At 32.9% G+C, this 22,354-nt stretch overlaps 1 protein-coding gene across 2 annotated transcripts in view; it reads right to left on the bottom strand.

Annotated features, from left to right (window-relative positions):
- The window catches only part of CDH6 (cadherin 6), a 167,910-nt gene that overhangs the window by 40,103 nt on the left and 105,453 nt on the right, over positions 1–22,354 (bottom strand). For both annotated transcript variants that reach the window (XM_074208328.1, XM_074208331.1), the window contains exons 3-4: positions 3,127–3,421; positions 638–757 (exon numbers count right to left, since the gene is read on the bottom strand). In XM_074208328.1, the coding sequence (XP_074064429.1) occupies positions 638–757; positions 3,127–3,421 (415 nt within the window). The remainder of the gene's footprint in view (positions 1–637; positions 758–3,126; positions 3,422–22,354) is intronic.

Genomic DNA, 22,354 nt, shown 5'->3' with positions numbered 1-22,354 from the left:
ATCTTTGATCCTTCAACTATTTAGAGATAAGCCAAATAATTATTTTGTTTTTTCATTGTTACCTCATCCTTCTGACTCTCTATTGAATTGTCTTCAAGGTCATACCTAGTATGGAACAGCAGAAACAGTACTGGGCTTGGAGTCGAGAAGAGTACAGTTGGAATCCTGCCAGTGTAACTAGACAAGTTACTTAACCTCATAAAACTCAGTTCTCTTCTTATAAAAAGCAAAATCACTCTAAAATAATATACTTAAAATAATTTCCATTTTAAAATCTAGATATCATAAGACAGTTTTTAAAATTTGGCAAAAATGCTAAAAAAATGAATGTTGAAAGGGAGATTTCAACATTTTCATTTGATTCACAGTGAAAGTTTTGACCTTCAGTGCCATCCCAACATAAACAAATAATTAAAATCACCTATAATGTTTATTTTAAAATGATTTAAAGAGGGTTCAAATGCAACATTTTAATTATATTTGTTGATTAAAATAATTCAGGTGTCACATTTGCAGATGTTTTACTCTGAGAAAAATGTAAGCGCTTTGATGTTTTTATGTAAAATATACTAGATTGTTTTAATATGTTATTTAAATTAGTGATATTGTAAAGGATTGAATGGTAAAAACTTCTAACCTGTCTCAGATTCAACTGAAAAATAGGGTTGTCCTTGTAGAATACTGTAGACTACTTTAGCACTGTTCCCATAGGTAGGATCATCGGCATCAGTTGCAGTGACCTGAACAACAAAAGTGCCTGGAATGAAAGAAAAATGAATTTATGTTGATTTAAGAGATAGGATGTTACATTTTAAAAAGCTAGACACACATCAAATAAAAGCGTTGTCATAATTTAGTTTATGGTAAGTAAAATAAGAATTACTAACAGCTAGGAAAGGTACAGGGAATAATAGTAATTTAGATAAATATACGGATGGCACCTTAGGAAGGTAAATTTAAAATATTTGAACTTCTCATGGGGGATGATATAAAAGAAAGGGAACTGCCCTGGGGATTCGATACTAGTCTATTACCAATTCTGCTATTCAACAAGCATTTATTAAATTCCTTGTAGCAGACCCTACGCTATATGCACTGAAGTTAAAGAAGAAAAAATGAAATGATTCCTGGCCCCAAGGAGTCTACATTTCACTTAGGGAAATAAAAGTATATATATCTCATCAATACAGTTTGAGATAGGTCAATTAACTTTCTTAGCACCAAATTTCCATTTCTGTAAAATTAGACTAGATGACCTCAAGTATACTGCAACATTCTAAGATTTAATAAATATAAGTATTTAAAGAGTATATGTCAAAACATGTAAAACAGGAAGATAAACTTGAGAAAGAATATTATCTTGCTCACTAAAATCTGGGACATTAAATGCAAAGAAGTAGTTTTTGGTTAAGTAAAAGGAGAACAACTTTATTTAGTTACTGTTTAAAAATATAAAACCCATATAATTACATCCAAGAATAGTTTACATTCATGGATTATTCACAGAACTATAATGAGTCACCCCTGGATACACTGCTACTGCCCTTTAGAGTATGAAGAGAAGTAAGCTGAGAATAGTTTTATGCCTGTTTAGGAAGAAATGAACTTAAAATATTTGAAAGTAACTCATGATTACCTTCCTCTAACAAATGTTATTCTTTGATCATTTTTTTAATTGCTGGGAACTACTCTACTGAAACCCATTCATGAAGGGCTCTTTAATGTATTTTATAGTTTGTTAATAATAAAAATAAAGATAATAATTTGCATTAGTCTTACACTCATTGTTACTGTTCTTTAATTCAATCAGAAGAGAATGTCTTCCCCTCAAAAGAGTTTTCATTCATACTGCAATTATTTTGCTCATCGATACTGTTTCCCAGAGGGGAGAAAATGCAGATAATGAAACCTATCAGGGCCAAATTTCTGCTAAGTTACACTATTTTAGTGAATTGAATTGTTTCAAGCCAGATAGAGCTGCAAAAGTAGACAATAGGATTTATGATCTCACTTCCATAGTGACTATAAAAAGCTTTCTTTTTATTATTTCAGCATTCTAAAATGTGGCTGTAAATTTTAATGAAACTACAAAGCAAACATATAAGTTGCTTTGATTTTAGTAGGATCACAATGGAAGTCTCTTGTCAAAGTTTGCAGTTACAGCAGAGTTTTTCTTAATTGAACTTCCTTTTTTTTTTTTAGCTTTCCCTAATTTAGAAGAATGAAATCCTTAAGCAGTATGTAGTGGGAGTCATGAACGAAGTATTAATTTAATCTGTCTAATGTTTGATGTTCTCTTAGTCTTCTTGATCATTGACCAATGTTCTCTCCAATTATCATTTATAGACTATGCATTTTTAAAAAGCATTTTAATTTTGGGGCAGCTAGATGGAGCAGTGGATAGAGCACCGACCTTGGAGTCAGGAGTACCTGAGTTCAAATTTGGCCTCAGACACTTAATAGTTACCTAATGTGGTCTTGGGCAAACCACTTTAACCCCATTGCCTTGCAAAAAAAACAACTAAAAAAAAGTATTTTGATCTTATTTCAAAAACACATATTTATTTTTGTAATGGTCCAGTATATATATATATATATATATATATATATGATTTTTAAATGTTGTTTTCTATTAACAATGGTTCTTACCTTGAGAAACATGGGATTCTCTTTCCCTATATATGCCATTTCGGCTGATTCCAAGTGGGAAAATCAGAAGGGGATAGAAGTATCTTGCATAGAGTGAGAAGGCTCATGTCTTCCAGACTCAGAGAAATATCAGGAATCAAGGGAGGGGGGGATTTTAACTTACATTAAAAGAGGGGACCAGGAAGCTCTTCCTATCATTTAACACCTTTACCTAAATCCATTCTTCTAAAACATTAGAGCATTCTGTTCCATGATTTGTTGGTAGATAAAGAAAACACTCTTTAACATTGAACTAAAGAATTAGTACTAAAGATCACTTTTAAAGGATCTTAATGACATTTTTGGGGACATATTTAATTTTTAAAATTCAATGTTTGAATCAATCAAACCAACTGAGTTTCTTGATTAGATCATATTTTTTGATAGACAAAATACAGAAGCAGAAAAATCTGGCCTGAAGATTAAGATATCACTCACCAACATCAGACATTTCAGGAACAGTGGCAGTGTAAACATCCTTGGTAAACATGGGTTCATTATCATTGATATCATGGATCTTTATGATGAACTCTGACTCTGGTTCTACTGGTCTTCCTGTTCTTCTGTTTATAGCTTGAGCCCTAAGGATATACACAGGTTTTTCTTCCCTGTCTAGTCTCTTAGTGGCCTGGATGTCCCCAGTGTTTTCATTAATAATGAAGAGATCTCCAGCTCCATCTCCTGAAAGGATATATTTAAGTGATCCATCTCCTCTATCTTGGTCTGAATGTAACTATATAGGGGAAAAAAGAAGAAAAAGTAAGATTAAAAAAATACCTAAGATCATAACATACATAATTGTCAGCATTCATTCATTCTCATCTAAATTGTCCTAGGAGATTTCATTCTTTTGAAGTTCTTTTGCACTCTCTCGCATAAATTCACCTTACAAATAGATGTGGAATATTTCTAATCATAGAAGAGTTGCATCCGCAAAGGACCATGGAAATCTCAACTTCATCATTTTTTAAAACAGTAAAATGATATCAAGAAAAGTTAAATGATTTGTTGTGGGTCACAACTAGAATAGCCAGGACTAGAACCTATGGGTGGTGTTCTGGGAACTTTTTCTTTGTTAGATGTATGAGAAAAGAAGTAAGTGGAGGTGACTGATCCCTATGCTCCAGGGCCTAGCATCCTTTCTTTCATATTCACTTTAAAAGTAAATGTTAAACTACACACTTAAATCATTTTAATTCTTTGTTCTAGTTCTAATTTTTATACTTATACCTGTCACTGATTTGCTCCTGATTTCAGTTTCTGGATGGTAAGAGTTATGGCTACTATCCCTATTAGCATAGATTTGATTTATGAAGTATGCACTGAATTTTCATTTAAAAAAATGAAATAGACTGTAAGCTTCCTAGAGCAGGCACTATTTTATGCTTGCCTTTGAGCATGATGGCCATTTAATAAATGTTTATTGTTTGGGAAAAATAAAATACGACAAAACACCAGTAAGTTCTTGTCCTAACCCTAAAGACATAGCTATTTGGGGATTCTTTTTTTGACCTCACATTGTTTTTCATACCAGTTATAGATATTTTATTGGGCTAAACCCTGAGGCAAAATTCTGAATTTGCAGGTCACTAGTGCTCCCTTTTTTTCTCCCATTTTTATCATAGCAAAGCACCAATAGCATTTCACAGGCCATCAGATAATCTATCACTAGTCACAAGTTGGTTTTTATTTAGAAGAACCGAATTTGAAACTAAATGTTCAGCCCTACCATGCAGATATAGAAAGGCAGCACATCATTATTCTTTTTTGTAGTTTTAATGGAAAAGGCTATGCTCAAAGGACTCATGATGAAGCATGCTATCCACCTCAGATAGAAAACTGATAGATGCAGAGTGAAGATTGAAGCATTATCTCTCTCTCTCTCTCTCTCTCTCTCTCTCTCTTTCTCTCTCTTAAAATGACTATTGCAGAACTCTGTTTTGCATATACATATTTATAAAATGTATTTATTTGTAATGGTTTTTTTTTTCTCTCATTTCAATTTTCAGGGAGGGGATGGGGAAGGGAGAATATTTGAAAGTGAATAAAAAAGAATAAAAAAAGTCTGTCCCTAAAAAAAAAGTCAATACTCATCTGATGCTTACCTCAATCTCACCAGAAGATAGTAAATACTCATTTGAAAAACTGAAATTGCTACTGCCATGAAATTAAGAATAAAGCTACTGGGAACTAGATGTGGACATGGCTTGTATTTTGTTCTATCTTTGCATCCTTAGTGCCTACCATGATGCACTTTAAAAAAGGCCATCGAATTGAATTTTCTTCCTCTCCACCCACTCATTTCAATCTGTAAGGAGACTGAGGGTAGGAGAGCTTATATGATTTGTCCAAGAGCAAACAACTAGTTATTGTGACTCAAGGAAGACTGCAAGGATATGAGAATCTTCAAATGTTTGAAAGATTATTATGCAAAAGAGTTAAACTCATTAAGTGTGGCTCAAAGGGCAGAAAAGTAGGAAGAATGGGTAGAGGGTGCAAGATCTGGGCTTTGTGAAAGAAAAATTTTCTCAACAATTCAAAAGTAGAATGGGTTGCTTCCAGTCTTCATAGCTTAGAGGTCTTCAAACACAGCTTGTATTGTATGGGGGGATTTTGGTGAAGTGTAGGTTGGGCTAAATGACTTTCAGATCTCATTTGATTGTCATATACAATGATTCTGCTTTAGTCTTAGAATTTATCCAGTACTATATGCTAGTATCATGTCAGAAAATGTCAAAAGTCAAAGAAGCATCAAGTATATTTCCACTTGAATTTCTCTAGGAATTTTTTTTATTAGTTTGGGGAAACATAAATGTGTTTTTGTTATATATAACTTTTGGAATCAATCAGATAGAAATTAAAGAAAAGAAATCTAAGGGGAATTGCACAAAAATGAGAAAAATAAAAAAACTGCAAATAGAATGTACTAAGGAAATCTTAAAAATATGATAACAGAAAAAAAAAGAATGTGGTATTAGTGGAAAAGACTGTGTTGTAAGCTAACAATCTTGGATTCTGGTCCCACCTCTGTCAATTAGGTGATGTTGGTTATATCTCTTAATCTCTTTTGGACATCAGTTTCCTTCTGTATAAAATGCCATAAGTAGATTGGATAGTACTTCTACTTCTGACTGGCCAGCTTCCTAGCCCTTCAGATGAACCACCAGAGAAAATTTAATTTTTCCATCAATAGAAAGATGAAAAGATGAAAAGAGCATTAAAAAGATATTTAATTAACTCAAAACCAAGTTAGTTTAATATTACCTAAGTCAAATAGCCCCTCAGTTGTAAGTCTATGTGATCATTTGTTCCTTTATAAATGAATGGTCTCAGTTCATATACTCGTTTTGAGGATTTGACTCTGATGACTTTGAAACCCACTTTCTAAATTTAGGTCAAAACAAATACAGTGAATCTTCAGGTTTAAATCTGATATCAAAGCCATTATGTTTTCATTGGACAAAAATTGGTGTCTGCTCATCTGATTTATTTGTCTACATTCAATTATCTATATTTGTCCTTGACTGGATATTTATCATGACCATTGACAAATAATTACAGTGCATTTAGTGACTGAAAACTATGTCTGGTCAAAGGATTTATTCAGATAAAAGTAATCTGAAACTTATTTTTAGCTGTCAAGAAGACCATTTTGATGACTTATAGAATAAACACTTATGACAGCATAAAAGGGAGGAAAAGAAGCCAAATAATATGTATTGGGAATACATTTGAGATTTTGAACTTGATTTATTAATATTTGAAAACTTGTGGAAATCTCATCTTTTTTACCACAACAGCATCCAATAGTGAAGCCATTTAACCTCATCATTCAAAGGTATAGTATCTATATACTCTGAAATATGATAGGCTTCAGTGACTATTTATTTTATTCTTTTTCCTTACCTACCACAATTTCCCTTACAGTACTGGCCCCTTCAGATATTTTTTTGGGGAAAAGAAAAAAAATGACACTACTAGTGACTTTATAGTGACAACAATGAAACATTAGTGGTTTATTGAACACTTGATTTTAATTGCTTTTTCCCTTTCTGTGTTGTCATTCATCAAAACCACTGTAAAAGACAGAAGTTAAACAATAACAAATAAAAGGTTGTAGACTGCCTTGGGCATGCATTTACTAATTTCAGTATAATGCTGTTGTTCTATTAAGCTTAATCATCTGGTTCACTTTTAATGATTCAACATCAAGTAAAAATTAGCCAGCACTCTTAGAATACTACATATGGAAGTCAGTAGTATTAAGTATCACTTTACTAAGATACCTGAACACAGTTAATTTTTTGAAGGAACTCTTATTTTTCTTTTTTTTTGGGGGGGTGTTGCTCATTTATTTATAGGATCAAAGGTTTTCAACTTAAAGGGTACTTAAATTTCATCTAGACACTCATTTTAAAAATAAGGAGAGCTGAGGGTCGAAGAAGTTGTAATTTCCTAGTGTAATATAAGTAGCAAAGGGAAAGGTAGGAAATTGAAGCCAGAACCTCCAACTCCAGAGGCAGCAGTCTTTTCATTTACCACATTCTTTTGTCCACTCTGCCATTTCATTTTGTTTTGAGTAATAGCTTAGCAGATATGGCAATGAGCATGACCATATGAAATAGGTAGCTAGAGCAGAGCCAATTAGACATTTCACTCTTATTATAAATGGTTCATATCCACATACCAATAGAATTTTGAGCCAAATTCTTCTAATTCAGTGGATTCTTAATGGTTTTAAGGCCTAACTAATGTGCAGTAAGTACCTTTCTTATTAACTATGCATGATTGACTCTCTGACTTTGTCAGTAACCAAACTGAATCTTTTAAGAATAGGAATTTTTTTGATTGAAAATGCTAGTTCATAAATAATAGCTTAATTTGGTTTCTGAGAATGAGTTTTCTAGTATTCTATAAAGGGTAGCCTGTAAAGAAGCCTTGCTTTTGCTATATGTTTCTGTATTCTGAAAAGTTATGTTATGGCTGTTATTTTTCAATGTTTGTGGAATTTTGTAATCATAAATATTTAGAATATGAGGTCATTCTGTGAGATGCAGAGATCAGTTAAAGAGGTTGTGGAAATGACAGTTTGACTGGAGTTGTAATCAGGAAATGAAAGTTAGCAAGAAACTCTCTGGGCTAAAGGTGTTGTTTTTTTAAAAGAAAAAATATCCTTAATCTAGTTAAGTTAATAGGGGCTTAACTGAATCAAACCAGCATAATATTACTGAGTACAACAAACACTGTAAGGACTTGCAAAAAAGAATGACAACTACTTTAGAATCAAGAAGGAGTGATTTTCTTTTTCTTATATTACCTTGAGATTAAAACTGTGAATGAAGATTTATTTAAGTAGAAATGCATTTTTAGACGGAAATTTATGATTAAAAAATAAAGCTTTTCTCCTTGATACTTTTAAAAAATATTGTTGATCATTAGGTAACACACTTTGGGAAGGATATATATAACCTAAGACAACAAATAAATAAAAATGTAGCCTCATTCATTTATGTTGTGTTGGCATAGAGAAGTAGAAAAGAGAAGAAAGAATGTTAAAAATAACAGTTCCTAGGAGTTAAGCCTGACTCAATCATGCATAGTTAATAAGAAAGGTATTACATGTCAGTTAGCTCTTAAAAACCATTAAAAAGCCATTGGAATAGACTAATAACTTTGAATATGATTCATAATTTTTGATATAAACCATAAATAGTAGTGAAATGTCTAATTGATTCTTCTCTAGCTACTTATTTTATATGGTCATGTTTGTTGCCATGTCTGCCAAACATTCATTCAATTATTGATAGTACTGACCTCCAGTCTTTCATCTCCAATTGCATAGTGGATAATTTTTTTTTAGGTTTTTTTGCAAGGCAATGAGGTTGAGTACCTTGCTCAAGGTCACACAGTTAGTAAATATCAAATATATGAGATTGAATTTGAACTCAGGTTTTCCTGACCCCAGGGTCTGTGCTCTCTATCTGCAGTACCACTTAGTTGTCCAAGCCTAGTGGACAATTTGAATTGAAAGTTCCATAAACATCTAAAACTCAACATGTTCAAAAATGAACTCATTATTTATCCCTCAGATCTCCTCTTCCTAACATTCCTAATTTAATCCAGTATACCATCAACTTTCAATTCACCTAGACTTGGGACTTAGGTTTCATCTTTAACTCCTCACTCTCTCTTCTCCTTCACCTATAAGCAGTTGACAAGTCCTGTAGCATCTACCTTCATATCTATCATAGAAACTCTCTTTTCTTCACTGAAACTACCACCACCCCAGTGCAGGTCTTCACTATCTCATGTCATCAATTTGTCTTTTGGTGAATCTCTCTGTTTCTACTCCATTCTCTACTTAGCTATCAAGCTGATCTTTCTAAAGTGCAAGTCTAACACCACCATTTGATAAACTCCAGTGACTCCCTATTGCTTCTGGGATCAAATATAAAATTCTCTGATTTTGAAAGCACTTCATAAACTTAGCCCCTTCTAACCTTTCTGGTCTTCTTGCACTATACTCTCTGTACAGTAGGATCCAGGGATACTGGTCTCCCTGATGTTCCTTGAAGAAGACTCTCTACCAATTGATTATGTGTATTTTCACTGGCTATCTTCAGAACTTGGAATTCTCTCCTTTTTCGTTTCTTTTTTCTGTATTTCCTGACTTTTTTTGCATTCCAACTAAAATCTCACCTTTTGTAGACCTAAGTTTTTTTCTGATTTCTTTTAACATTTTTATTAATAATTATGTATTTCATTTGAGATTTTCTCCAATTTTTCCTGTAATTATCCTGTTTATACATAATTTACTTACAAGTTGTCTCTCCTCAAGGAACTCTGAGTTCTTGAGACAGACATTTTTGTTTTTTATTTATAACTCAAGTGCTTACCACAGGGTCTGGAAATAGTAGGTACTTAATAAATATTTGTGGACTTAATGTTGGCCTCTGCCCAAATGACCAACAAATTACTATACCACTGGAGGAATTATATTAGATTAACTTTGGCAAAAAATATTAAATAGGATAAAATTACAGTCAAATGAAAGGACCGCTTTAAGGTTCTTCTCTGAGAGGTAAACAAAGGAGTTGAAATAGTTGGCTTAATCATGCATTCAAAAACAAAATAAAATCTAATTTTATGGGACTCATAGGAATTCTGCCATGAGTTGGGCATAACTACATAGATTGTCATAAAGATAACTAAAGCATTGGCATCAATGGGGAAACGGGGGGAAAAAACTAGGTAGTATCTGAGGTTCTTTTAAATTCTCAGAATCTAAGAATCCATGTCTTTCTGTGCACAACAGGTCGAGGTAGAAGAACATTCCAAATCATCATCAGGGAGAAGGATCATTGATTAGGAACAGCATTGCTTCATGAAATACACAAATATTCTGAGAGAGAAATGTTATTGTAAAATTTGTCATGTGACTCAACTGAGCTGGTTCACTTAGAGAGTATTTGTAAATGAAAATGAATGATAACAAATAGAGGTGAACTGGAACAGATGTGCCAGGCTCTTTATGGTAATTTATTCTCATCAGCAATGGTAGTGGAAACACATTTTGATTAACTCCACTTTGCATCTGCTGCTCTGCTTGGTTCCAACTCTCTCAGCTAAGCTCATCATTTTTAATTTCATTACCATGCTGTTAAGCCTTGATTGTCATCAGTTCTTTCAGTTTCCTTTCCCATCTGATTGGCGGCTAGAAGGAAGAATACCAAACTCTTCCCCAGCACCTTTCTTTTTAGGGGGCAGAAACTGAACTCTATGCTTTGCATCTGTTGCTCTTGGTTTTCAAAGATGCCCTATCCAGGTTCCCCTTCATGACACCCCCAAATACACTTTCCTGCCTCCTTTCACGTGTCATCTTCATCCTTTAGTTTGCAAGCTTTCTGAGGTCAGAGGTTGCCTTTAAATGTCCAATAGAAGGCAGTAACACTTAACAAAATTTTAGAGCTACATCTCAAGATATTCCAAAGATGGAAAGATTTCATTAGAATAGAAAAAAAATCAGTTTTTTTTGAAAAACAAGGTGTTGGGGAGAACAAAAGGATTGAAGCCATCAACAATGGCTAGTTCATATAAATTATTTTCTCATATCTAGCAAATCTTTTTTAATAATATGTATATATATGTTATCCTGTCAGAATTATTTGATGTGTCAGTTTTTCTGAACTCCTTTGCTTCCCATGCCTTTTTAATTTTTATTGTTGGAGAAGGTTCACTGAGTAGGGAAAGTATGAAAGGATAGATATGTACATATATAGATATAGATAGGCATATCTATTTATAAAGCAACATAAAAACAAAAAAAGTATTAATTCAAAAAGTGATCTAGGCATATATCAATGGTGTCTTTTATGAACACATAAAAAGAAATACTTGAGAAGATTCATTTCTTAGATACTCAAATTATCCAAAATGTTTTTGGATAATTATTGTTTTTTAAAACTCATAATGATAAAGGACTCATTAGAATAAAACATAGTCTTAAACGTTCTCCTAGGCAAACCATTTTTGATGTGTACACTAAAATGCAATAAGACTCTATGGCAAACACTGCACTGAGTAATGATACCAAGCACAGTCAAAAAAGGATAATTCTGTTCATAGACTTGTATAATATCCAAAGGAAAGAATTTTCAATAGGTTCTTTAAATCTTCCTGTTTTCAGGAGACCACATACTAATTACATATTCTATAGTCTTCTCAATGAAATATATAGAGATGTACTGTGCCCACACATTGAGAAAATAATAAATGAAATGTTGATATTGGCCAGACTATTATATTCTTCCTCTAAATGGATCGTGAATATACCTTTTACAGATGCTGCATAGACATGATTCTCTATGTACAGAATTTAAAACGGAGACAGGGACAAGGAAACTGAAGAGGAAAGATGAGAAGAATTTCTTTAGAGAAATTTCCCCGTGAAACTCTCCCGCAAAATCCCTTCTAGTTAACACCAAGTTGGGAAGATCTACAGCTCATAGGGTAGACTCTTTGTGGTGAATTTTGGCAAGAACATGAATGAGACTCTTTTGGGAAGGCAAGCATGAGTGGATTGAAATAATTGGAAGAAACTTTGGAATTGATTAAATCCTCTATCCATTTGAGCATTTACTATATGACTACGTATCAAGGAAGACCATGATTTTGGAACCATCACAGTCATAAGTAACCCAAAGGACAATGGAATATGATATAAGTAAATAGGCTACAACCACATTGTGAACATATTCTATTTTTTACCTTCCTATCTATCTATTACCCAGTATGTGAGAATTGACTAAAATATATTAATAAGAAGAGAGACAGATCAATCTTATACTAGGAAGAAGAGTTGAGAGATGAGACAGCTGAAAACATTGAAGGGAATCTCCTGTATATTGGACAGATTTTTTTATGACTGATTTATGGAGAAATACAGAACCAAGTTGTTTAAGGTGTAAAGGCATAGGAGGCTTATGATCAGAATTGGGAAAAGGAACATCCATGTCAATAAAAATCCCGACGTATCTTAGTAATTTGAAAGTCACTCAAGAGCAATAATTCAACAAACATTTCACAACTACTATAGGTAAGGCATAATAATAGGGATATAGGATATATAAGAAAGCAATAAGACAGTCCCAGTCTTCAAGAAATATACTCTATAAAAGGAGATGACATATATGGCAATACCATAATACATTTTAAATGTAATTTGAGAAAGTTGAAAAAGAAAAAATCTCTTCTGGAAGAAGTGGTACTTGAATGCCTTTGGAAAACTGCATGAAAAAAAATACAGAAATGGGAAGGAGAGCTGAGAATGGGAGTGGTGAGTAGTCTAAATCAGCTGGAACTAGGAATCAAGAAAGTGGAATAATGTGACTTTGTCCTATAGTTGTAAGCTCCTCTTATGCATGGAGACTACTCTAAGTGGCCGTGTCCTCTTCTTGCTTTCCAACTTTATACTGAGCAGCTACAAACTATAATTATCTCTGAAAATGTAGGACTTCAAATGCCAGGCTAAGGAATTTTGACTCTATTTAACAAAGAATGAGCTACAGAAAGATTGTGAATGAAAACTGACATGCTCATTAAGACAATTACTTTGTCAGCCAGGAGAGAATGGGAAATGGAAAACTAGTTAATAACCTACAATAATAATCCAGGCAGGACATGCCAATAGTTTTATTAGGAATAAGAGAGTTGGATTGAGAAAGATTAAAGATTTAGGGATGTATAGAAAATAAGATCAACAAGACTGGCAATTTATTGGATATGAAGTGAGTGAGACTGAAGAGTTGTAGATGATGCTGAGATTTTAAATAAGGGCAACTTAGAAGATGGGAATGCCATCAACTGAGTGTTAAGTGTTGGTGATACATCTAGGTAGAGACATCCAGCAAGTTGTTTGAAGTACAGTACTTATTTTTTAAAAGCATAAACAAGAAGGATTCGGAGTGTAATATGACATTTCTGTATATGTGGCTTTCACATTCCTGTGGTTGCCAGCCTATTCAATGATGCCACGGAATACCTGACACATACTGTCACCTTAATGGCAGCAACCTGAAGGGTGAGGTAAAATTCTTAGCTGGAAACTGAAAATCCTAGTTAAATATTGCCTCAAACCCCAAAATAGTGATAAATGTGACTGGTAATATCACACTCTGTGAAAAGAAGTGGAGAGAGGTTCATTACAGGTGCAGAAAGTTGGGGCCAAAAGTTATCTTCCTGACTTTCCTTAAAATCTAGAGAAACAATTCATCAAACTTGCCACAGGCACCTTGATTTTCTATTGAGCCAGATCCCAGAGTCATCAAAATGAGAAAACTGGTGGAAAGCCACCCTTTCACTTAGGGATAAATTCTTTCAATATGAAGCATGCTCATTCCAAACCCAAACCCATTTATTTAGACACTTGCTTTAATGTACTGTTTGACTAGGTACTAAAAAAATTACTTATAATCACAGACACAGAAGTGGAAGAGATTTAAGAGGCCATCGAGTCCAACCCCTTCATGTGACAGGTGAGGAAACTGAAGCTCACTGAAGTGAAATAACTTGACTAGGTAAATGGAGGGGTGGGAGTGTGAATTCAGATCTGTCTTTAAGACCAGCACCCTTTCTATATCAAGCTGCTTCACATTTGAGAGGGCAAAAACTGACACAATCAAACTTGAAAACAAAAGAATATACATGTAAAAAAAAATCAATATATTTGGTTTAAGTTATACTTGTCAGTATTAAGTATATTTTTATGTCAATGTATATATGAACATATGCATTTATCCATACAAAGCTAAATGAATAGTTGGAATGAGATTAATGGGAAATATCTCCTATAGTACATTTAAATGTAGACATGGTTCAGGAAGCTGTTTACACCTATATAATTTACATTAGAAAACTATTTGAGGTGGTGAGATTTTTTAAAAACTGTTTAAAAATGGGAGATTATAATCAAGCACACATATGGGAAAAAGAAGGTTTTGACATTAATAGGAAGGTCAGGGGTGAGAGTTATTGATCATATAAAGCAAGCAATAAGTGCTAGTGTTTAAAGTCAATAGCATTCTTCATCTTTCCCAAGAAACTCTACAAATATCATTCACATAAACCAATAAGTGAATATACAGACATATATAAATATGTATGTATGTGTATGTATGGGTGAGTATATGTTTGTATATATGTGTGTACTAGCTAGGTGCTTAATGAATAAATCACTGGACTTGGAATCAGGAAATTTCATCTCCATGAGTTCAAATCCAGATTCAAATACTAGTTGTGTGACGCTATGTAAGTCATTCAAGTCTTTTTGCTTCAGTTTCCTCATCTGTGAAATGAACTGAGAAGGAAATGGCAAACTACTACAGTATCTTTGTCCAAAAACTCCAAAATAGGATCATGAAGTCAGACACATATGAAACAGTGCAACAGTAATAGGCACACATACCTATATATTTATACACACATATAAAAACATATATAGATGATAGATAGATACACATGCAAATATGTATATGTAAGTTTGGTATCTTTGAAAATGTAATAGAGTAGAACCTCAAGATACCCTCCATTCCAAAGTTGTTTTGATTACACTAATGCCCTTTTGTATCCCTTTAATATAGTTAAACTCAAATGGAAATGGCAGATATCAGAGATATTTTGAGAAGCAATATGGTATAGTGGAAGGAGCACTGAACTTGGATTAAAAAAACCTGTAACTTCAAGTACATATATAATCACCTAGAGTTAAATATTTTTATAATTTTTACATGTTATTTCATTTGATTTTCACAACTGTCCTATTAGGTGCAGATTATACTGATTTTTATTCCATATTTTATTGGTACAGAAAATGAGATTCAGAGACTTTAAGTGCTTCTTTAAGATGACATGACTAGTATGAAAATGATAACTCAGAATAACTGCACAAGAATAAAAGTGGTCAAACCATATTCAGTGTTTAATTAGTAAATATTGGACTCCTTTCTTATGTTCCTGTAAAACTAGACAACAGATTAGAAGATTGTCCTGAGCAGCTAATGGCAAATATTTTGGACTTGATATTCTATATTGGCACTGAAACATATCTGAAACTCCAAATAATATTTTAATGCCCCTCAAAGTGTCAGTGTAGATTTTTTAGTAATAAATGGCTAGTATAACAAATATTAGCATAACACTATCTTTCTTTGCATCAGTAATCAAGAAATTGTGGATGAAACACAACAATTTTTATTGGACTTATTTTATCATGTGTTGTATATCTCTACCAGATTTTAAAAACATGAAGGTAGGGAGTTTTCTAAAAGTTGTATTATTTTCAGATAGCATGATGCCTCACTAGAATGTGAGGAAAAGTTTGTACTGATGATTAGTCTATCAAGTTGTTGACACTTTGTTGCCAGATATCCTTTATTGGTGCTTTGTCCAGTGCTGCTGGGCTGCTGGGGTTTCTCATTGAAATGGGAGGAAAAAAATCATACTCAAGGGCCAAGGATTCCTGCAGCATCCATATCATCACCAAAAGTGGGGTGACATGGTTCTAGAAAAGGCAAGTGAGAAGAATGTTTTATATAACATACCCTTCACTACAAAAAACTTAATGTGCAAGTCTTGCTGCCACTAATGCAGTTGAAAGGGTCTTTTTTGACTGTCTTTCACATCAAAGGACAGTTATTATTAGAACAATTTTTGCATATAATATTTAATATATTTTTAAAATATTTGAAATTCATTGAATTATAGATCAGAATGAGAATTTAAGTCTTTTGACTCCATGTTCCAGGGAGACTCCCATTATATCACATTGTTTCTCAAGATTTCTTTGATATCTGGCTTTTCCATTTGAGATTAAGTATATTAAAGGGATACAAAAAGGATTTAGTGTAAAAGAACTTTGGGATAGAGACTAAGAAGCTCAGTCTCTACTTCTAGCATTAGCATCAATTCCCTAAATTACTCTGAAACTGCTGTATTTTCAAAGACACCAAAGTCATATAATCATAGCATGACAGAACTGATGAAGTCATTTAGATTATATCCTTCATTTTACAGAGGCCCAGCAAGTCATTCTGAGATTTCTTTCCTCTTAATTCTAGGCCAGTAGTATTTCCATTATACTATGCTACCTTTCAATGAGAATTCAGAATAGTTGCACAAGAATAAAAATAGTCATCATATTCAATGTTTAATTAGTAAACATTAGATTCTTTCCTTATGCTCCTGTAAAACTGCAGTAGATTGGAAGATTGACCTGAGCAGCTAATGGCAAATTCTTTGTACTTATGATATTCTACATTTGTTGTATGGCACTGAAACATATCTGAAACTTTAAATAATATTTTAGTGTCCCCAAAGTGTCACTGCAGATTTTTAGTAGGGAATAACTAATACATCCAATTTCTTTTGCCAAATATAGTACATTATCATTCTTTGCATCAGTCATCCAAAAATTCTTTGCAAGTTGCAATATTACTCAGGATCATGGATTGGCAGCTGAAAAGGATTCAGGAGTCATCTGGTATAACTATTTCATTTTATAACTGATGTCTAGAGAAGTCAAATGAAATAATATTATGCAAGATCACACAGGTTAAGTGAATAGTAGCAAAATCTGAACCCAGGTTCACTGACTCCAAATCCAATATTCTTTTACTTGCTGAATGAATGTCAGGGACTTTAGTAGCCATTATATCTAGTTAGTTTTCTAGATTTTCTTAAATTTTGATTTTGTGGTTAATCTAACTTTAAAGTCTAAAAGTAATCTACTTAATCCATAACAAATACGTGCCAAACTATGTATCCCAATAAAACTGATTCATGTAACTTGAAATTTTGTAAGTCATAATATATATTTGATTCATTATTTAAAGGAAGCATTAAAATGTAAACATCAAATTAGATAGCAAATTTATTGTTTTATAGATCCAATAACCACCTCTAATATCTTTAAGTTTTTAACTTATGATTAACTATAATAGAATAAGCTTGAATTAAATATTCTGCAAATATTCCTGGCTCTTCAATGCTATCATTTATGGGGAGAAGCTGTAAGAGGTTACAAGAAAGCTTACCTTTTCCATACCCTTCAAAAACAACACTGGAAACAATAGAAATTAAACGAAAGCCTCACAAATCTTCAAAAGAAAATTATTTTTAGGAAAAAAATAATTTAAAAAAGCAAACAGAAAAGTTTAAATACAATGGAGAAACATTATCAGTTAAAAGAAAGGGACAAAAAATGCCAGAAGATGAATACAGTATAATAGTACAAACAGAAGAAGGGGAAAGCCAGACTTCTTTACAGCCATAATAAAAAGGAAAATGAACATGCCAAAGAAATTAAATGAAGAAGTAAAATAAACACATGTATCTATCACAAGATGAAGCAAAGAAGGAATTAAAACTTAGAAATTTTAGGACAAATGATGATGCAACTCATCATTTGAGAAATGCCCATGTAAAATACCAATGAAACAAGAGGCTTAATGGCAAACAAAATAAGAATTTTACTTGAGAAATGAATGGAAGCAATAGAGAAAGCAGAAGAATTAGTCCAGAGAATTATGTCACTGGATCAAAATTGCAATTTATACCAGAAAAATATATGATCCCTGCTCCCCCCTCCCCAATGAAAACCAAAAAACACAACTCTGCATTTTACACTGGCATATTTCCAAAATGAATTAAAACTCTCCATTAAATTTCTGTGTTTTTCAACTGTACTTTTAAATATTGCCAAATTGTGATGAAATAGCAATTAGGGTTAAAAATGAGTGACTGCCCCTAACTGACATATTAATCATATCCTTAGCCTATCTCTCCCTGACTTTTTGCACTGTCATCAGCACTAATATCTACAAAGAACAATAATTGTAGGAAATTAGTTTGCTTCTGAGAGTAAACATTATGCTTCAAATAATTTACCAGTAATAATTTTGTTGATTACTTGAGTCTACCTTGGTTTCATGATTATTTAATCATTGTAAAAAATAGTCAATCACTTGTGGCATTTTTCATGGTAATATTCTTCCAGGGAAGTCATATGATCATAGATTGGTCTCGGATGGTCTCAGATCATAGAGACCATTACATATATCTCTATCATATTACAGATGAATAAATTGAAACACGAAGTAAAATTGGAGTTAAGTAACTTGCCCAAGATCACACAGCTAGTAAATATGTGAGGTCCAATGTATCATATGGTCTCTTAAGTAATATGGTAATGAAGCATGGATTGTCATTATCTCCAAAGAATCATAATTGTTGGTAACCTAAAGAATGATAAGATGCCTACTGTCTACAGCATAGTATACCATTTTTCCAATGATGGATTGTGCACCAAAAGTGAAGGAAAGACTTTCTCAAGAAAATTTATAAATGATGAAGGAAGTGAATGATTCATACAGGATGAGGGAGACATACGGGCAATATGAATGTTTCAATGGAATTCAAGCAATATTATAAGATCTAGAAGAAAATTTTTAGCATATTGAGGAGATCTTCTGTAGTGGATATGTGAAGGACCATGGCAAAGATTGTAGAGGAACAGTAGATAAAATGGTTCAATTGTGATAAGCAATGGTGACAGCTCAGATCACTGAAACAGTAAAGTCTTTAAGTAACTTCATTATTCTAAAGTACTGATAATATATTAGTATGTATAATGAATAATATGACAAATTCAATTAGACAATTATTTATAAAACTCCTGCTATACAAAAGGTACAGAGCTAATTCCTAAGATGGATGCAAATGTAAATAGAACATGGCTTCTGATCTAGAGTGTTTTTAGTGCATTATATAGAAACAACACAATCCTCTAATCCAAAGATTAGCATTTAGTCCTTGTTCCACTATTTATTAGCTGGGTAACTTTGGGCAAATTGTTTAACCTCTCTGAACCTCAATCTACAAATTGAAGATAATTTTGCATTTCTCATTTTCTTAGTGATTAAGATAATATCAATTGTACATCTCAGACCATTTGTTAATATAAATCATTATATCAATGTGATTAATAATTATGCAGGGAGGTACACATAGTGATATAACTTAGAAATGAATCAATTAGTGAGATAAGAAGAGGTAGAATATTTCAGGGCAAAAAAATGACATATCATTTCTGGTCAGGGTTGTCAAATATCTATCCTAAAACAGTGGCTATTCATGTTAGAAACAAAAGGAGGTAAATTTTCCCTGGAAAGTTTTTCAGTTTGTGGTGTTAATACATGGACTATGATCTTGATCTCTTGGTTTTCCCAATGGTATGCAATTTACCATTTGGGCTCTTTGAACAATCATATGACAATGATCTTACAACTACATTCTTCTACTTTTGGTTCTGGAACTGTTTTGTTTACTTGGATGTTTTGCTCAACCCTATTGCTATGTCTTTATCCAAAAGTATAAGCTATAGATCTTGTCTCTGTCTCCTTTAAATTCTAGGCCCCTGCATTTTAACTTTGGATTGTATCCCCATCATTTCTTCTGCAACAAAATTCAACTCAAAGACTGACGCTACTATGAAAGATGTCTGGATGCTCTATGCAAAGGTCCTTTATACCTGTACTGAGCCTGTTAGAGTTAGGGGGAAAAAGATTTCATAGACAGTCATAGATCTTTGAGGTAGAGTGTGAGAGTGGGTTGAATTTTCAAGGTGAAAAATGAAAGAAGGGTGAAGAGAGTGTTTCTGGACAGACACAAGGAACAGCAAAATGGTTTGGTCACAAAACATCACAGGACAAATTTGGGAAATGGCATGTTACAGGGAAAATCATAAACATGTTCCTGTTTCACAATGCTAACTGATATATTAAACTTGTTCTTAGTGATGGTTTTGAGCAAGAAATCTCCCTTTTTAAAGCCATGGAAATGAATGCAGCTGTGTTTATTCTAATGTGTGATATACACATTTGCATATAGCTGTATTTGGAACATAACTCCTTACACAGACAGCGAATGCTTTAAGAAAGAAAATTTTTGAATACATAATATACTTCCATAGTTTTAGAACTATAATCCTGTTCCCATTTTTTCTGACTACACCACCATTAAATGAATTTTTTGATAAAAAAAAATTCTAAGCCCCAGTGCATTATCGCTGACAAGAGAACATTTATACTTTTATAGTTGTTCCCAAACAACATCATTAAAGTTCTCAACTTGCAGAATTAGAACCTATTATCATAATTGAAAATTGTGGGAAAAAAGTACAGCCAAATACAGCTTTACCAAATCCTTTTTATGGCCAAAACATAATTTTTATTTTTTTTAGGTTTGAAAACAGGCACTATTCTAATTCTCATTTACAAAACTTGCCAAAATGCCAACTGCTTCATCATTTCATACTGAAAATGTTTTATAGGTTAAAAAAGATATAATATTTACATGCTACTATAGATGTATTCCTAAAACCCCTACATTTTGTAAATAATATAGAAAAAATTGGATTTTGGTTTGCAGGATTGAAATTATGGATGAAATGGATGAAATTATTGAGTTGATGAACTACATTAATGAAATCAAATTGATTATTTAATATATATTCATTTTGTATTATATATATAGTGATTCCCTGACAATTTTCTAGTAGATAGCTGAGAAGGGAGACTTATATTTTTGTTGATTGATTGATTGATCCCAACAACATTAAGCACTTTTTCCATATACAATGTACTATACAAGGAAAAAATAAGACAGTGGAGAAGAAACAAGGGAAAGAAAGTTATAGTCTCTAACAAGATGGCACACACATACAGGGATATAATGCAATTAAATAAGAGCACTATAAAGTGGTATTAGATCAACTTAAGGCAAAAATATTTGTCAAATAAGAGTATTAAGGAAGGCTTTCTGGAAGAAAGAATAATTGCACTGAATCTTGACAAGAAAAAGGACATTCTAGGACTAATAAACAATATGATCAAATGTTTATAGACAAGAAGGTGGGGAAATGTGCAGGGGACATTGGGTGATTCAGTTCTACTGTAGGGTAGAATACATGAGATAGAGTAGTATTTCAAAAAGCAGGAAAGTTAAGGGAGCCAGATTGTTGGAGGTCTAGAATTCTAGTTTTGGAAATTAGTCTTTATTTGGTAAGCAATGGAAACCATCAAGGATTTCTGAGCAGCAGAATGATGAGATCATACTTAGGAAACAGGAAGACATCTTTCAGTTGCCTGTGGGAGGAGTTGGAGGGTAGAGAGACTAGAGACAAGTCCTTGTTAGTAGGCTGTTATAATAATCCAGAAGAAAGTTAGAAGAGTCTTGATTTGGAGTGGAAATGTTAAGTAAAAAGCATATATAAAAGATGATGTAGGAATTACTTTGTATATAGTTGTATTTATTCTCTTTTTATTCATACTATACATATATGTCTATATTTACACAGATATGTGTGTGTGGTATGTGTGTGTGTGTGTGTGTATGTGTGTGTGTACTTATCTATACAACAGGGATTATTTCATTAGTTTTACTTGTATTTCAAGGATCTAGCGCAATGTCCAGTAAATAATAGGAATTTAAGAAAACTGGTTTGATTGGCAAAGACCTTTCCTTCCTATTCAGTCCCATCCCAACCATTATATATATATATCTGATTTTTGACATTTCTTTGTATGTTTTTAATTACTTATATGTACTCCTATGTAGTTAGGGCACCTAGATGGCACAGTGGACTAGGAGTCAAGGAAGACTTATCTCCAACAGTTCAAATCTGGCCTCAGACATTTACCAGCTGGGTAGCCTTGGGCAAGTCATTTAATCCTATTTGCCTCAGTTTGCTCATCTGTAAGATGAACTAGAGAAGGAAGTGCCTATAGTAATTTTGCCAAGTAATCTTCAAATGGGATCATGAAGAGTTAGACATTACTAAAATGACTCAACCACAACAAAACACATATAATGTATAGATGATTTCATTTTAGTTTTTTTATTCTTAGTACTTAGCATACTGGTGGATTCATAAAAACTTTTACCAAACATTGAATGGCTAAACCAATGATTGTGAGTGTGAGAAAAGATTGAAAAGAATCAAAGATGACTGAGGTATGATCATATTGTACTGTAAAAATACTGGTTTTCAGAAATTAGTGGGGAAATGATTATCTCAGTTATCGATAAGTTGAATTTGAGGCTAACTCAGGAG

The sequence above is a fragment of the Macrotis lagotis genome, chromosome X (genome assembly GCF_037893015.1).
Source record: "Macrotis lagotis isolate mMagLag1 chromosome X, bilby.v1.9.chrom.fasta, whole genome shotgun sequence".
NCBI classification, from domain to species: domain Eukaryota; kingdom Metazoa; phylum Chordata; class Mammalia; order Peramelemorphia; family Peramelidae; genus Macrotis; species Macrotis lagotis.
Note: the sequence above shows the minus strand (reverse complement) of the source record. Positions and strands in the feature narration are given on the sequence as shown.